Below are 16,248 nucleotides of genomic sequence, written 5' to 3'. Positions count from 1 at the left end.
ACAACTGGATTCACCCAAAGACAAGAAGAAAAGGGGGGTTTTGGAGACACTCTGTCTAGACAGCCTTGGGCCCAAACCCCCTTTCTGTCTCATTTACTGGCATCACGATACTGTGATCACGATCTAGCGGCCCCGGTCAGCCCTTGGATGAGAAAGGTTGTGCCCAGTACTTCTCGCTGACAAGTGGGCAGTGTTGGTCGCACTTCAGGACGGTTCTCATATTATCATGTCCAGGGTATTCAAAAGTACAGTGAGCATGCCTCATTTCACGGTAGAAAGTGCTCTTTCCACATCAGCATGGAGGGTTGCAGGGCACGTAACGATTGTGCTCATTATTAATCTATCGTACGAAAGGTTACAAAAGTACAGTGCAGACCATTTATAACGGATTCGCTTATAGCGTGGAACCGGTTATAGCGTGGGTTTTCCTGGCCACCGATAGGCCTGACCACTGATACGAAACCGCGCGAAGAAGAATACCGGTTAAAGCGCGGCTTGGCCGCCTGGGGCGCGTTTTTTTGCGGTCTTTTCCAAGCTTCTATCGCAATGGCGTCTGCGTCTTCAAGTGGCATCAAAAAGCAGCATTCCTTATCTCTGGAAACGAAGGAGTGCATTATAAAGTACGTCGAGAGTGAAAACAGCATTGTTTCCACCATGGGCTCTTTTCTAGACTACGTTAATGCTGGTGAGGATGAATTGGTTCTTTGCAAAGAGGCAAGCACCGATGATGCAATTGTGGCCGCATTGCGCAGCAGTGCATATGCTGCAGTCCAAGACGGGTCTGTTGGCAAGGGGGACTTCACACTAGATGTGCTGTGCAAGGAGGCACTCAAGTGCTCGCACAAAGTGCGAAATTACTGCGCCCAGAACAGTTTGAGCGACAAAGCGCTGCGGTGTGTGTGAGCGTTGTCGAGGACGAGATTTTTTGCAGTGCGGTGAAAAGGCAGCGCCAGACAAAGATTACCTCATTCTTTCGATGATAGGACGCTTGTAAGCACTCGTTTTTTGTGCTCACTTCTGTTTTTTTTGCGTGCACTGTGCAATAAATTGTGTTTTAAAATGTAGGCGGTCCGTCTAGCATGTCTGGGAGCTTGAAAACTCCGTGTTTTGGTTATAACGCAGTACCGCTTATAGTGCGTACTTTCAAGACTCCCCCGCGACCTACGTTATAAGCGGTCTGCACTGTAGTTAAATGCCACGCGAACAAATTCTACCGAACAGAAGAATGTGGATACAGACGCACACGACACACTAACAGAGTGCAAACACTTGGGTGTTTCAGTGCAAGAGGTATACGCCTAGAAAAAAAGACCGCAAGCGAAGAATGAACGAAGAGTGGGCCCTCCCTCTTCCCCCTCACCTCCCTCGCCCTCCTCGGAGGGGGCGATGATGGTGACCGAGGCGTCCTCCTTCTCCTCGTCGTCGTCGTCGTTCTGCAGCTGTCCCTTGCGCCACAGTTCCAGCTCCCCTGCGCAAGAGACAGAAGACGGTCTTCCATCAGCCCCCGCGACAGGGCGTCTCCGATCATGCCACACTATGGCCAGCTCTAGCCAGCACTAGCTGGCACTAGCCAGCAACGCAAACCTTGGATGGCCAGAGTCACATCGATATACATAGAGTTGCTAGTTTCGGGTTTTACGCATTTTTTTTTTTAAAGCAATTGGTTAAAACATCGGGTGCTATTTTTCAAACTGACAATCAAAGAGAAATCAGGTTCTCTTATAGGGCCATTCTGAAATTTGGGTTTTTTTCGTTTTAAATCTACAGCTGAACTACGCAATATACTCTGTTTTATCACAAGGCATCACGGGCTCCTTAACTAACTCTAATGTGCTTGTTTGGTGTTTGTTTGAAGCTGGCAATCAGGGTTTCCTAGCAAATACTCTCAGGTATTTCTTGGGTAGTTTTTTGGAAATTAATCAGTAGTGACGACAGTAAGAGCCTCGATAACTTCAAAGAACTGAAACATTTTCTTCCCAAAAAGCTGGTCATCGCTTTTTCAGACATCCTTCTTTGCACATATTATTGCCTGTATGCGCAACGTGTCAGTCGCCATTCAAGACACGTCCAATCGTTGAACGTACCTCAACTGGGAGAACGTTCTCTCGGCATCATAGCTTCCGTTAGCTGTACCACAACAATGCCAGCGCAGGATTTGCCAACCTGGGGTCGCGAGCAGTACAGTCATGCCAATGCAACGATTTCGAAAGATGCATTATACCCGTGCCACAAGTACACGAAAAATGACATTAATGCTTAATGCCTTAAGTTTTAATGCCATTAATTCGGTGCTGCACGCAAAAATCTAATGCCATTCGCTCTATGTCATTTTAGGTTTAAGGAGTTCCGTACAACTCATTTACCTTCGTGAATGCCTGAAATCTGCCTACTCTCGAACACAATGAGCACCAAATGAAGCCAACGAAACTCTCAGCACCAGAGTGTTGACGCGGAAATGTAGCTGAACTTCGAAATAAGACGATTTTTTGAGCACAATTGGTGGCGAAGTTTTGAAGAAGACGAAGTTCACTAGAACAGAGGCAAAAGTAAGAACATCGTGTTACTCTTTGTGTTAAATTTTTCGGATTTGGCTACCGCTGGCCGGCGACGGCATGCTGAAACCACTTCTAGAAACGGCTCACACCATTTTTAAGAAAACACTATTTCTCATAATTTTTTTTCGCAAAAAAACAGTTTCAACCCTTGTAAGCCGTTTTTCTCTACGTTAAAGACTTCTAAAATATGAGTGAATTTATCTGTTCGGTCATGATCACCATCATGCCTAACACATGTAATGCCTTTGCGTTTTCGCGTGTAGCACGGCCCGCCCAATTATTACATTTGTTACCTTAAGGCCTTAAACACTTAATGTCATTTTTCGTGTACGTGTGGCACGGGTATTAGTGGGGTTGCTTCCAGCAAGTACTGTTTGCGAACGGGGGACTGCCAGCCCCCGGATTGTGCAGATCGCTCTTTGAAAAGGTCCATTCGGGGAGCAAGTGGGTTCAACCCTCTCTCCAGGAACATGTTCACGGTGTAAAAAACAGGTTAAATCGGGTTCTACCTGAAAAAAAAAACCCTAAATACGCAGCACCAGTTACAAAACTCCTCACTGGCCCCGCCATGTGTCAAAAGCCAGTCTGCGGTTGGACCCCCAGCTCTGAGGAGAATAGGAGCAACGCAACCATCCCTCGACAGAAGGAAGTTACTCAAGCGCTTGCGGCTGCTGCCATAAGCCGTAAAAAATTAAAGAAAAAACCGTGAAAACATCAGCAAACATTACCAAATATAGTTTTTGTAATTTGAAAAGGGAAGCTCTATTTTAGTAAGTCGCTTTGATAGGTGAATGTTTAGAAAAATCTAGTTTCTTTCACAAGAGGTGCCCGTGAGTACACTTGGCCCTCAGATTCAACAAACCAGGGGGGGGTTCACGCCAATCAAATTCTGAAGTGGAGTGTCGCAACTGGTTCATATCAAAAAACTACGCAAGCTTAGTTCAAGAACACAGCTAGAGCAAGTAAAGCTAGAAATACCTTACCGCAATCTCAGGTTCCTCAGCTGTTTTTGACCGCCTACCAACTAAGCTTTAAAAAAAAAACAGAAAAAAAAACACGCATATATTTCTAACTGTTCATTGTACTCGGAGACTTTTGTTTCATATTTGTGACCACTTGTCACGCTGCAACACATTTGCAGATTTGTACGATGACAGCTCGATTATATAAAAAAGGAAACCATTCCAAGGCCACTGAGCCATATTAACGCTGCTAAAGTAAGCGGAAAACCAGCAAATGCTTGGAGAACCACCTCTCTTCAATTATTTTCTGCCTCCATTTACTTTTCAAGTCTACCAGGCCTCAATCATAGTACGGCAGGACAAGATTTCAGACGACTTGAATCATGTGCGCACAATCTGCAAATGCAATCTGAATACTTTCAAGTATTATCCTTTTCTTTTTACTGAAGCAATTTGAACCAACGCTAACTCTCCCATCTGCCTCAAGTGCGCCACTTGAAATGCAGACCTGTTGCTCTGACATAGAAACTTGCGTACAGTCGGTAACCACCGGCCAAAAAAGAGAGGACAACACAACATATTACAGCATCGCATACCCTCACTTCGAGGGTTCCTTCAAGCAAAACAACAGGACTCAGTTAAAATAACGTAGGATTGCTACTACACGATCTTCACGCATGTATCTATGCAATCACCTAGCATGCACGAAGGAAAATTGTGCTAATTAACGAAAAATAACAGACAAGCAGCTGTTAATACTGCCCTCTAGAGTCGATGTTCACTACGCGGTGGGACCGGCTAACACGAACACTGGTCAAAGTTAACCCAACACATCACTCCCTCTTTTTATCTCTTTTACCTATTCTACCATTGCCAGAAATAGTTTAAGACAGACTGCACCAGACGTGGTAGCGTTTCTTGCTTCAGTAAAGAGATGTAGCCCAAGAAAGATTACAACTACGCACAAAATGAAAGCACCTTGATGCCAGACCTTGCTTCATACTGCGAAATCTCTTTAGCAAATGCCTGTCAAGCAAGTTGTGACCTCAAGGAAGAGAGAGAGAGAGAGAAAAAAGAAATTAAAAGAAACAAGCATCGGTCATTCCTGCCTGTGAAGGTGATTGAGGAGCAGCGAAGCTGCTATGGTACTTGGTCAAGCTCTTACTCCATACTTAGAAATCACAAAATACGTAATTGCGCTCGTCTCACTACAACATACATTCAAAGAGACGCATAGCTCCCACGCGAGTGGCAACACGCATTAGCTTGGTCGATATGCGTTCCGGTCTCACTCTTAGAGAAAAGTTTTCGGTCCAACACAAGCGGCAATACGCTTTTGCTGTCGTTGTTGCTGGCCTGCTCACTCTTGCTTTTCAAGGAAGAGTTTTTCGGAGCGGATGCTACGAAATCCTGGGCACTTAGCCAGAGACAGTTTTGCCGTAAAAGTCCAACCGGCAGCGAGACGAAGGCGTGCCAGCTTGCGGCGTGACTCACGCTTCTCGTCCTCGGGCTTCAGCCGCTTGTTCTTGATGAGGATCTTGCGCTTGAGATCGTTGGGGCTGGGCAAGGGGCTGCCTGGGTCCAGCTGCAAGGGACGTCCCCCCACCACCGCCACCGGTTATAGGACACAGAGTCGGCTACAACGAACTCCGCTTCAACGAAATATTTGCAATTCCCCAGCAGCTAGCCATACAAGTCAATGCAACAGTGTCCTCGCCACAACGAACCATAGCAAAATTTTTGCTCAGTGGGGCTGGATTTGAACATTTATTTTACGACAAAATAAGCACAGCACCGGCCATCTGTGGCGCTCTATTCAAGTATTCAGGGCGATTTGTTTCATTGAAAACGTGCACTACGGGTCCGCATTACCACCACAGAAACAAATTCATAGATGGAAGCCATTGTTTGCCGGTGATAACAATAAGGCTGGCCATCTCTACACAACGCGCAGGCCCGGTTCGCCAAGTCGGAACTACAGCCAATCCGCATCGAGCTGAAATCGCGCGAATGTGTTCTCTTGCCTGCTGCTGGCGTGGCGCTGTCACATGTGCGCTGTGAGCAGCTGTCCTTGCAGTTTTCCGTGTACAATTCTTCAAAGTCAAAGGCAACAATAGTGTTTTTGTGTTCAGTCTGGAACTTGGGTCACCGTATCTTAATCAAGAGTGGGTGGTCATGATAAATGCAAGTGTGTGCGGCTTGCCTGCCAAGATCAGGTGCCCAGTCGGAGGATAAGATAATGGACGCACTCCTACCACTCCGCACTAAGGTCAGTAGAAACGCCTTGTTGAACAGCCATATGTTTTGCGACTGCATTTCCCCCCCCCCCACTTTTTAACAGTTAACCATTAGCACATTTTTTTGCGAATAAACACAATGTAATTGCGCTTCACTTGTTTTTCTCATTTTCCAAACAGTGAAGTATGTGGTCAATGACGTGGATAATATATGGGGCTATTTTTCTTGCTCTCCCGTGGTGAGGATAGAGCAGATTTCACCTCGAGGAATTGCCTCTTCAAAGGAATTTATCGCACGTCCCGTCAATTTCTGACGCACGCCTGATCTTTGCGACTGGAAAAACGAAAAAGCCCAGAGGTTTTGTTCAGGGGACAAGCCACATTCATGCATGCAAGAACTTGGCCCTAAGGTGGCTCTTGTTAGTTTAAAGTGCCAATGTACTGTACGACAAACTATTCAAGCTGAAAACCAAGAAGGAATGTAGAGAAGGATCAGTGCGAGGCTGTCCAGAGCAGCGATTCACGGCACGGTACAATACGTTAGCTGCCTTTCCTCTTTCATTGGGGCTTGCTACCTAGAAAGGGGCGCTTGCTATCCGCTAGAGCTTTTCTCGAGCACTTCTGAACAAAAAGCACTCTCAGGGTCCAGCGAAACCCCTCACCTTGTCCTTCATGGCGCAGCCCTGTTGCATTTCCGCGTGTTTTAGGTCCTTGCCCCCCCCCCCCCCCCCCCTCTCTCTCTCTCGTGACTTGCTGCAGTTTGTAGCACTTACAGGCACGTATGAAAAAAAGCCTTGGTTGTCTCTTTTCACTCTTTTTCTTTTGTTATTTTGGTGTTGCCTCAGTACAAAGGAAATTTAAAGCTTTGCTCGTACTACGAACAGGCGATTGCGGTTGTCCTTCTACGTCGACAATCACCAGCAACCGCTAGCCCAGTTTCGGATGGTACTTGGTTCTAACGCGCGCACAACTTTAAGACTCGTGTTCCAGGGAGGAAAGTGTGCGTTACAGTCGAGTACATACAGTACGTGCGCCATGTGGCGGCAAACCCGGAATTGCGAGGAATGGTTGCTCCTAAAATCCCACGTGCCTTCACCTGAACAAAAGAAAAAAAACTGCGGCAAGAGTAGGAATTCAACCTGGGGGTAAGATGAAGGTGAGGTAATGGAAATGTAAGTAAAGGTAAGGGTTACGGGTAAGCGCTGCCTTAGTAAAGTTAAGGGTTAACACACTATCCTTTCACTGCGTGTGTGTTAACCCTACCTTTACTAAAGCAGCACTTTTGAAGGACACTCAAGCCCGCTTACATGCTTTCTTTGAATGCAGAAGCACCGTACCAATACCTGCTTTGGGCAATAAATCTCGAGCTATATTTTGCTGAGATTATGCACACTGCCAGGTTATGGGCATTCATTTTGCCTTCAACAGCGCTGTGCTACTCAGACCATGCGTCACGTCCCTGGCTACGTCCTCTCAAATTCCCATCTGTTTTTAAAAGTACCAGCCAGTCTGCCATCGGGAAGCACCATTTGCCGACTAAGGGAAATACTTGGAAGCGTTGCCATCCCCATACCTCTTCCTTTGCTATTGATTGATTGTAACGTTTAACGCGCCGACGCAACGCAGGCGATGAGGCGCGCTGTAGTGGGTGACTTCGGATTAATTTTGACCACCTGGAGATCTTCAATGTGCGCCAAAATCTCGTACACACGGGCGTTTTTGCTTTTCGCCTCCATCAGAAAAGCGGCCGCCGCGTCCGGGAATCGAACCCGCGACCTCGTGCTCAGCAGCGCAACGCCTCAGCCACTGAGCCACCGCAGCGGGTACCTCCTGCTTTGCTAAGAAAGCAGCTCGAACCAAAGTGGACATATGCATTAAGCTTCCATGGCTGCGACATCTGACTGGAGCAACATTGCGAGTCTTTGTGGTCCACTTGAGGTTAATGCAAAACCACTCCCATAATGTTTACGTGAAGTCCAAAGAGGGCAATGGCGCTTACCGGGTAATTTGGCAGTGGTTCGGTGAGCAGCAGGTCACCAAAGATGTCCAGGCAATACTTGGCTAGCTTGTACTGCTGCTTCTTGCTGAGGGGGGGCAGCAAAGAAAGCGAGCAAAAACAAAAAATTCAATCCCAACAAACATCTCGGCCTCCGAGCTGAAGAGCACGAGGCAGCGCAATTCACGTGTGCCCCTCAGTTTCTGTACAACTTTGAAGACATTTGCAAAGCCACAGTGCTCAGGTTTCATTAAAGGAGCCATGAAGAGAAAATACAACTTCGTGTAATTTGAAAGAACTAGGATTCAGTATATCACTCAGCTCCATCACAGCCACAAAAGATGTTTTTTTAACGAAAAAAAAAAGGAAGAAGTATTTAAAAACTTTCAAATTTTGTGCCACAGTGACGTGTTATGAGCAAGAATGATGTCATACGGGCCAACAATAAAACGTAATTTTCAGTGCGTTAACTGCACGTTAGCATTCAAGTGATGCGGTCAAATGGAGCTAGAGGCCCCATTACAGACGTCCAGTCGTGTGTCGCCGCGACAGGTCAGTTAGGCGACCGCTAATCGCACAAACAAGGTTCCGTGACATCATAGAAAAGTTGTGGGAAATTGGCTAGGGGGTCGCGACTGCTACACACGTTTTCTTTCATATCTCCGTTATTTGTTCGAAGATTGCGATGACATTGGTATCATTGTTATAGGGACTAAGCAGTCTTTCTAATAAACCCAACTTGTATTTTGTCTTCATGGCTCCTCTCAAGGGAAAAAAATTTAACCAGTCTGACGTTTACATATCCAGCTTACGTCGCCTTACTCTAACAAGCCCCTGATTTCCCAATTCGTGCACATTTTTCAAATTCCCTCTACATACGCCCTGTTCACAAAATCACCGGGCGAATGCACTGAATTCCGAATGCCAAGAAATTCAGGGGGAAGCGCACCCTGTGCCTCCACTGCCTCCCACCACGACAATTCCTTTATGGAGGCCCCTTTACGGAGACAGAATGCAACTCTGTTCAGTTTGAAGGAACCAGGCCTTGGTAACACACTCAGCTACATCATTCCAGCCACAAAAGTCCTTGTGTACCATATTTACACAATTCTAATGCTCCCCCCCCCCCTTTGATTGTAACGTGCAGGAAAGTTAACTCGAGAAATCTTTGCAAAAAAAAAAGTTCGCTTTAATTGGATTGAAATGTATTTTTGGAGGCATTCGTGTACACGGAAATGCTGCTCGCCGCTTCCAAGTCGATTTCGGCTTCGAGCCCGATTGTAATGTGCACACAAATTTGAAGGCTTCTTTGAGCAAGAAAATGTGTGCATTAGAATCGTGCGAATACGGTGACTGTAAAAATACGCAAAAACAATAAATTTCGCGCTAAAGTCACCTGATATGGTTGAGCACCAACAACGTAGCTATCAGGGAGTTGACTGTACGTTTGTTAGGATTCAGGTGAAACGATCAAACGGAACTACATGCCCGCTTGTATAACCCGTTCATATGTCTTAGCAATGGTTTAATATAGGCGGCCGCCAATCGCACAAACAAGATTTTGCGACGTCGTGAGGAACCACTGGAAAACGAGTGGTAAGTAACCACTGCTTCCTCTGTTTTTTTTTTTTTTTTGTTTAATCTGTCCGCCACTGGTTTGAAGTTTACGATAAAACTGGCGTCCATGTCATCGGAATGACCCAAACTCGCATTCTGTCTTAAGGCCTCCAATAAGCACATGTTCTGCGAGCGTGCAGACAGGTGGCTCACCAGCAGTGGTTCTCGAATGAGAGGATCACAGGGTAGTCGGAGGTGACAAAGGCGCAGTCCCTGATGGCGTAGATGACGTCCTGCAACAGGAACGCACCGTCAGCTGGGACTCTGTCTGTCGTCACAGAGGCCCCGCTACGGCAGAAGAAGAGTAGTACACACACACACACACAAAAAAGAAGGTACCGTATTTACCCAATTGTAACGCGACCCCAATTGTAACATGCACCCGGTTTTCCTGGCAAAAAAAAAAACACAAAAAAACTTGCACCTCCGATTGTAACGTGCACAGAACTTTGTGACCCAGAAAAACGAATGTGGAAGAAACAGGTGATTTCTGTCCAGAAGTAATCTCACTCATCTTACTCTTCGTCGCTGTCCGCTGACCACAGCATCTCGTCCTCGGTGCCGTCAAGTGCGTTCGCAATGCCACACTTCTGAACAAACATTCAACCATGGTCGATAGGATCGTGGCCCACGCCTCACACGCCCATCCCGCGAGCTTCTCCAGGAGCGCACGCACGCTTCAGCCGACTGCTCGTTTTCAGCCCGTGAGAGCCGCTCGTAAGCCACTCGTGGAAGCGGCGCACCTTCGTTGCCGCTGCTGCCATTGCTGTTATCAAGCGCGCAAGTGCAACGATTTGACAGTTCGTGTGAATGCCGATAGAAAAGCCTAGGCGCCTATGCTTCCTGTGTCCAAAAAATCCATGGAGGAAAGAAAGCTTTTCTTTCCTCCATTGAAAAATCGTTGCTAAAAGCTTCGGCGCTATTGTGAGATGGCGATGGCGATGGGTGGGATGAAATTTCCGCAGTTTCGGCAGTTTCGGTTTCGTATCCGATTCTTTGCGCATGCGATTTTTCGACCTATTTTTCCGGAAAAAAGGTGCGCGTTACAATTGGGTAAGTACGGTACATGCCGAGTATTAAAGCAAAGCACTGCCTGCCTCACTGATGGCATCGTTCGTCCGAGTAAAACGCACTGCAGGAAAGCCAACTTCACTCAACGGGACTTTCACAAAGCGAAAATGATGATAAGCGAAGGCACAAGAAGCTCCTCAAGAAGAAAAATTAGAACGCTTCCCGTGGTCGGAATAGAACCTGACCCCTCGCGTTCTGAAACTGACGTCTGTCTGATTGCGCCACTCCAGCACGGTCAAAGCAGTTTGCACTTCGGACTTTCACTTCAACTCAGGTAGAATGGGAGAAAGCTTCCCGACAGCCGGCACCCAAACCATCGAAACAAGGATGACGATTTGTAACGAGCAAGGCATGACGTGCTCAATCAAGCGCCCTTTGGCGGAGTGTGCTCAATACAGCAAGTTTCAGCGTAATGAGAACCTCTATATAATGAAGTCACGACATACGTACTTTATGCCCATTTTTACCCCATGTCTGTTTAGTTGGAATCTCCAAAAACAGCCACTCATAACAATATCACATGCAGTCAAACCTCAATGTGACGAACTTCAATGTAACGAAACCTTCGATGCAACGAACCACGTAATTTTCTCTAAGTTCAAGTGTACGCACACCATCTATTTTCACCCTCTGTGTAACAAGTCCCATTTGCCAAACTGTCAGAGTAACGAAGTTTTATGGACAACTAGGCACGAAATTTTGCTTGTAGAAATAGATTTTGGGAGATGCAAGCTTAATCCCGTGCACTGCGCCTCTCAGCTACTGAGCACACGAGAGCGGCTGCCACGATTGCGACTGTCCTCCTCAGCCAGAAAGAGGCTTACGCTGAGCCTGGTGAGAATCACCAATGGGGAGGCGTGCATTCGAAGCGCTCCGGGATGCTGGCTGGCCCAAGCACAGGCGATTAGGCTTAGCACCGCGGAGGATATTTGATGGGCGCTTTTCTAAGCCGCACGTATGACATTTTGCAGTGCAAGGCCCCCTTATCTGCTTTTTTTTTTTCCCAAATAAACAACTTTGTTTGGCTTTCATGTTGCGTTTCAGTGAGCGGTTAGAAGCAGTCGCTGGAGCTACCCGCATCGTGCGGGTGGTATCCGCGGCTGCGTCAGCACGCCTGTGGCTTGCGAGACAAGTTTTTTGCATGGAGAGAATGCCCCATACAGTTCACGCTGATGCCAGCGTCGACAATTAAGCTCCGACAGAAACAGATTCATTGATTGATTGTAGGGTTTAATGCGCCGACGCAACGCAGGCGTTGAAGCGCACCATAGTGGAGGGCTCAGGATTAATTTTCACCCCCTGGGGATCTTTAATGCGGGCCGAAATCTCATCATACACACGGGCGTTTTTGTTTTTCGCCTCCATCAGAAAAGCGGCCGCCGCGGCCGGAAATCGAACCCACGACCTTGTGCTCAGCAGCGCAAACCAACAGAAACAGAGCGCCAGCTGTCTAGGTGCACCAGGTTTTCGCTTGCAGGAACCACTTCCCACAGTTACCACTTCATTTTCACCACGAATTTCAATGTAGCGAAATTTCAATGTAACGACGTAAATTATGAATTTTACCGACTTGCATCGACGTTTGGCTGTATAACGACGATATACAGTTAAACCTCGTTATAACGAAGTCGTACTTGGGGCCGCAAATTTCGTTAAATCGAGAATTTCGTAAAATCGAGGTTTCGATTTTACAGTTCATTTAACCAGTTATTGGGGTTTTAACACTTTGGCCCTCGCCAGGCAACAACTGCTATGTAGTTACCTCTCCAATTAAAGCGAAATTTGTACTAAAACTGGCCGCGAAAATTGTGTGAATTAAGAGTTTCAACACTTGGGCAATGGAATTCGGATAGCCGACGGTAGTTCATGTGTCATCGTAAAACCGGTGCTTTTTCCGCAACGCCTCATTAAATATGATAGCAGACTAGGTTTCCACTTTTTCTTTTTTCATTTCGGTCACTACTAAATGCCGCTGTTAGTCAATTGAACCCGCGTCCATGTCCCGTGAACTTCACCCCGCCGAGGTGCTCGTTCGAAGTTACGCCTCTTTTCGTCCATTCAGTGGTAGGCTTAGGCGCGGCGGGCCAATAGCGGAAGGCTGCTATGAAACTTTCGAAAGACTTTTTTCATGTACAAGGGCTCCGCAGTATGGGCCCGTGATTCAACCACAACACTCGAGATAAAACCATGATTGCGAGTTGAGCGGAGTACACGCGGACCGCTTCACTGTGTGGAGCAGCGCTTACGTGATCCGGAAAGCGGAAAGCTTACATTAAAAATCTTCCGGCCAAATTCAATTAAGCAATTACTTTTATGCCCACTGAGCCCTTACGAAACTGATTTCTCCGCACCGCAGCTGTCTAATGAACGCTGGTGAAACGAAGATGACCACGTTCAAAGAGAGCAATTTATTGCCACCAGCACTCGATGTTCAAGCCGTAGTGAAGAAGTCCGTAAGCAGTGCTTGGCGTTTCTTGACCAGGGCGGGCTTTACGTGACGCTCGTATGCTGACAGCGCTAACAAGGTCTTAAACATTCGTGTGCACCTGCGTGCCTCCGCAGAACATCGATGGCATCCATCACACTTCGGTGGCTGTCAGTTTCACCGAGCTTCCTCAGGCTCTTGTTCGGAACACTTTTCTTTCTCTTGGAGTGCTCATGCTGCTTACAAGACTCACCTAACGATGCACGAACAAAATATTAATTTGGTTATCAGCGAGCACAACCTAGCGCAGCAGCACGGCAGCACCGTGAGCAATGACGCGTAGAAAAAAAAAAGCTTGAAGTAAGCTTCGGTAGCCTAAGCATAGAGGGCGCTGGCGTAGGCAACGATGGAGACGTCAAAATAGTGGGTGCACTATTAAACCGTCTATGACCGCTAGCGGTTTGTGCAGCTTCGTTCTTCGCTTTTAATTGTTGTTAACCGTAGATTTCACCGCTTTTCTTTCATTTTAGCCTTCAAGAGTCAATTTGAGTACTGAATTTTTTCAATGTAGGGCCTGAGAGGCAAAATAAAACGTGCCTCGACCGGAATTTCGTTCTTCCTTTCTTGCCGTGACTTCGTTAAATCGAAAGCGCCGCACAAAATTACTTCGTAAAATCGAGACAAAAATACATGCATTTAGCAAAATTTTGTTAGAAAACTTGAAAAAATTCGTTATATCGCGAATTTCGTTAAATCGAGGTTCGTTATATCGAGGTTCAACTGTATCAGTTATAACGGCAAGTTGATTTAAGAATATCAGTTGATGCAGCAAAGTTGTGAGAAGTGAAACCACGTAAAACAATATTGTAAAAGTTTTAGTTAGAGAATGCTATACCACCACGTTGTGTCCTGCTGTTACATTGGGTAGCGGCCAATTTATCAACTGCGGCATGCACGAGAGGAAACGGATAGGTGGTGTTGGCAGAGACGGCGCATACAAGAAGCAGAAGGAGGTGTGCTGCTGACTGGTCTCCATTTACTTCACCACGACTGGCCTTCTGCATGCCTCGTAAATAAGCCTACATCCATCTGATGTTGGCAACCACGAGTTGACACATAGCGCTGGAAGGTAAACTCCACATGGACCTATCAGCATAACCTCTCGATTTCTACCACTTGGCTACACCGAGGTTTGTTTTCAAATACTGATTTCAGAGTGCCAAATGTGAACGACTTTTGAAGGTGGAGAGTTGCAAAGTATTAGGTCAATACTAGGAAAAACGAATACCTCGCCCATTCCCACAGAACATGCATGTGGCACTAGTGCAAAATATAAAATGTGTACCAGCCGGCGAGTTTCTTGACGCCAAGCTGGCCTTGATGTTTGCAGATTGTCATATTACACGATTAAATAAAGTATTTCTGAACATCGTCTACATACATGGAATAAGAGATTGTAGGTGGCAATGCCTTTCCAGAGAGTTCATATCAACTATGAAAAGAGTGCAGCTCAACACTCCGCCTTGCGGCACGCCATTTAGTTGCACATGAACCTTTGACAATGCACAACAATCCTCACGCAAAAGGTTCTCTCTGACAAGTAACTAGCAAGGGTGTTAAACATATTACCCGAAACACCGAATGACTTGAGGTAACCCCCGAACCAACTTTCTCCTGGCTACTGCGTGGCCGCTCCCGGTTTGGCTCGGCTCTGCTCGGCCACTACAAGCGGGAGCCAAGGAGAAGAGGAAGGGGAGGCCCCACCTTGAAGAGGATGTCGGTGCACATGGCTTTGCCGTGGGTGATGATGGGCTCCTCGTCTTCCCCCTTGCCGTCCCAGCAGTCCAGCTCCACACACCTGCCACCATCATCATCATCATCGTCATTGTCATCACCACTGGGACGAGGGCTCTGTTTGCTGCAGCAGCCTAGTACAACTCAGAAAACTCGGAGCCTCACGCTAAAACAGGCAAACCACACTTGCGTTCACCACAGGAGGAGCGAGAGGTGGAAAGCGAGTCACGTGGTTGCACAATACATTGTACGGCTATGATGGAAAGCTCAGTGTTCAGAAGTTGTGTCCCGAAAATTCAGCTTCAGAAATGTTTCCTTTGCCCAACTCTACTGTCTGACAATGCTTCTTCTGAACAGCTTAGGAGAGACTGCCCCGCCACCTGATCACCAGGGCTCAGTTTTCACCTCTGACTGATCGCATTTTCACAGATAGTTTATTTTCCACTTCATTCAGAGTGCAACAAACTGAGCCAGTGCGTGGGAAACAACTTTTGAGATGTTATATTCGACCGTTTCCCTTTTCCAATTTAGATTTCAAAAAGTGTGGCTTCGTACAGCAACATGCGCAAGCATCCTTTAAAAACATTTTGCTGGTGAGGAATTTTTTACGGCAAACCTTGTTAAGGGGACATCGAAGACATTGTAAATCCTGAATTTACCGTATTTGCACAAATATAACGAGAGTTTTTTTTCGAAATTACGTGCTCCAAAACGCACCTCGCGTTATATTCGGAATCAAGTACAGCCACGAGGCGTGCGAGTCTGGAGAAAGTGGAGAAAGCCATCCCAGTTGAAGGAAACGAGAAATGGGAACATTGTGCCAAGTGAAAGGAGGAAAACTGAATCTGGAAAGAACTCGTCGCCCCTGTGACGCACACGCAAAAACGCAAAAACACAGCGCGAGAGGAGCGCGAGGACGAGGCGCGAGCGGGATGAGGGAGAGGGCGAGAGCGAAGGTCACCCGGTCACCCCTCGCCGCTGCCGCCGAGGTGAGGTGGTGTATCGTGTTCTGCACATTGTCAGTGTCGTGCCAAACGGAACTCGAATTTCTTTGTTCCGCATCTGTTGAAGTGCCTTTTTTCCCCGTCTTCTCGTCTCGAGAGTCGTTTTTTTGTTTTTTCGGAAAATTGTTTTTTCGGAAGTCACATTTTCGGATTGCACGTTTTATATTCTATGCGTCTGCAAACTTTCCCCCTCGAAAAAAATCGCGAAGTGCCAAAGAAAAATATTTATGTCAGCTGAGGTGACAAATTATTTCCACAAAATGACGAAAAAAACATCAATTTTCGCAGCGCTGTATCTCCGGAACAACGGCACCGGCCGCCGCCATCTTGGTCGCGTTAGATCGGCAGAGTCTTCAACCAACGCCTCCTAAAAAAAACTATGCCTGGAACGTCGCTCTTTTTCCCATGGAGACCTCCCTGCCGCGTGTTGTGACCAGTTGCCGTGAGAGAGCGCTCGCCTTCGTACCGCTTGATCACGTGGCATTATCGGAGCAGCCAATGGAGTAGCCGGGAGCAGCCGGCCTCCGCGCTGTCCGCCGGCGGAGACCGCGAGCGGCGAGCTCCCGTCGGCGTAGATTTCAGCGCAG

At 47.1% G+C, this 16,248-nt stretch overlaps 1 protein-coding gene across 1 annotated transcript in view; it reads right to left on the bottom strand.

Annotated features, from left to right (window-relative positions):
* The window catches only part of Norpa (no receptor potential A), a 120,976-nt gene that overhangs the window by 44,447 nt on the left and 60,281 nt on the right, over positions 1-16,248 (bottom strand). Inside the window, exons 13-17 of the mRNA XM_077694799.1 lie at positions 14,628-14,721; positions 9,521-9,600; positions 7,754-7,838; positions 5,012-5,102; positions 1,361-1,468 (exon numbers count right to left, since the gene is read on the bottom strand). Coding sequence (XP_077550925.1) covers positions 1,361-1,468; positions 5,012-5,102; positions 7,754-7,838; positions 9,521-9,600; positions 14,628-14,721 — 458 coding nt within the window. The remainder of the gene's footprint in view (positions 1-1,360; positions 1,469-5,011; positions 5,103-7,753; positions 7,839-9,520; positions 9,601-14,627; positions 14,722-16,248) is intronic.

The sequence above is a fragment of the Haemaphysalis longicornis genome, unplaced genomic scaffold, assembly GCF_048455015.1.
Source record: "Haemaphysalis longicornis isolate Haplotype H1 unplaced genomic scaffold, Haemaphysalis longicornis Haplotype H1 scaffold_13, whole genome shotgun sequence".
Lineage (NCBI taxonomy): Eukaryota > Metazoa > Arthropoda > Arachnida > Ixodida > Ixodidae > Haemaphysalis > Haemaphysalis longicornis.
The sequence above is the reverse complement of the archived record's forward strand: the minus strand, read 5'-3'. Positions and strand labels throughout refer to the sequence as shown.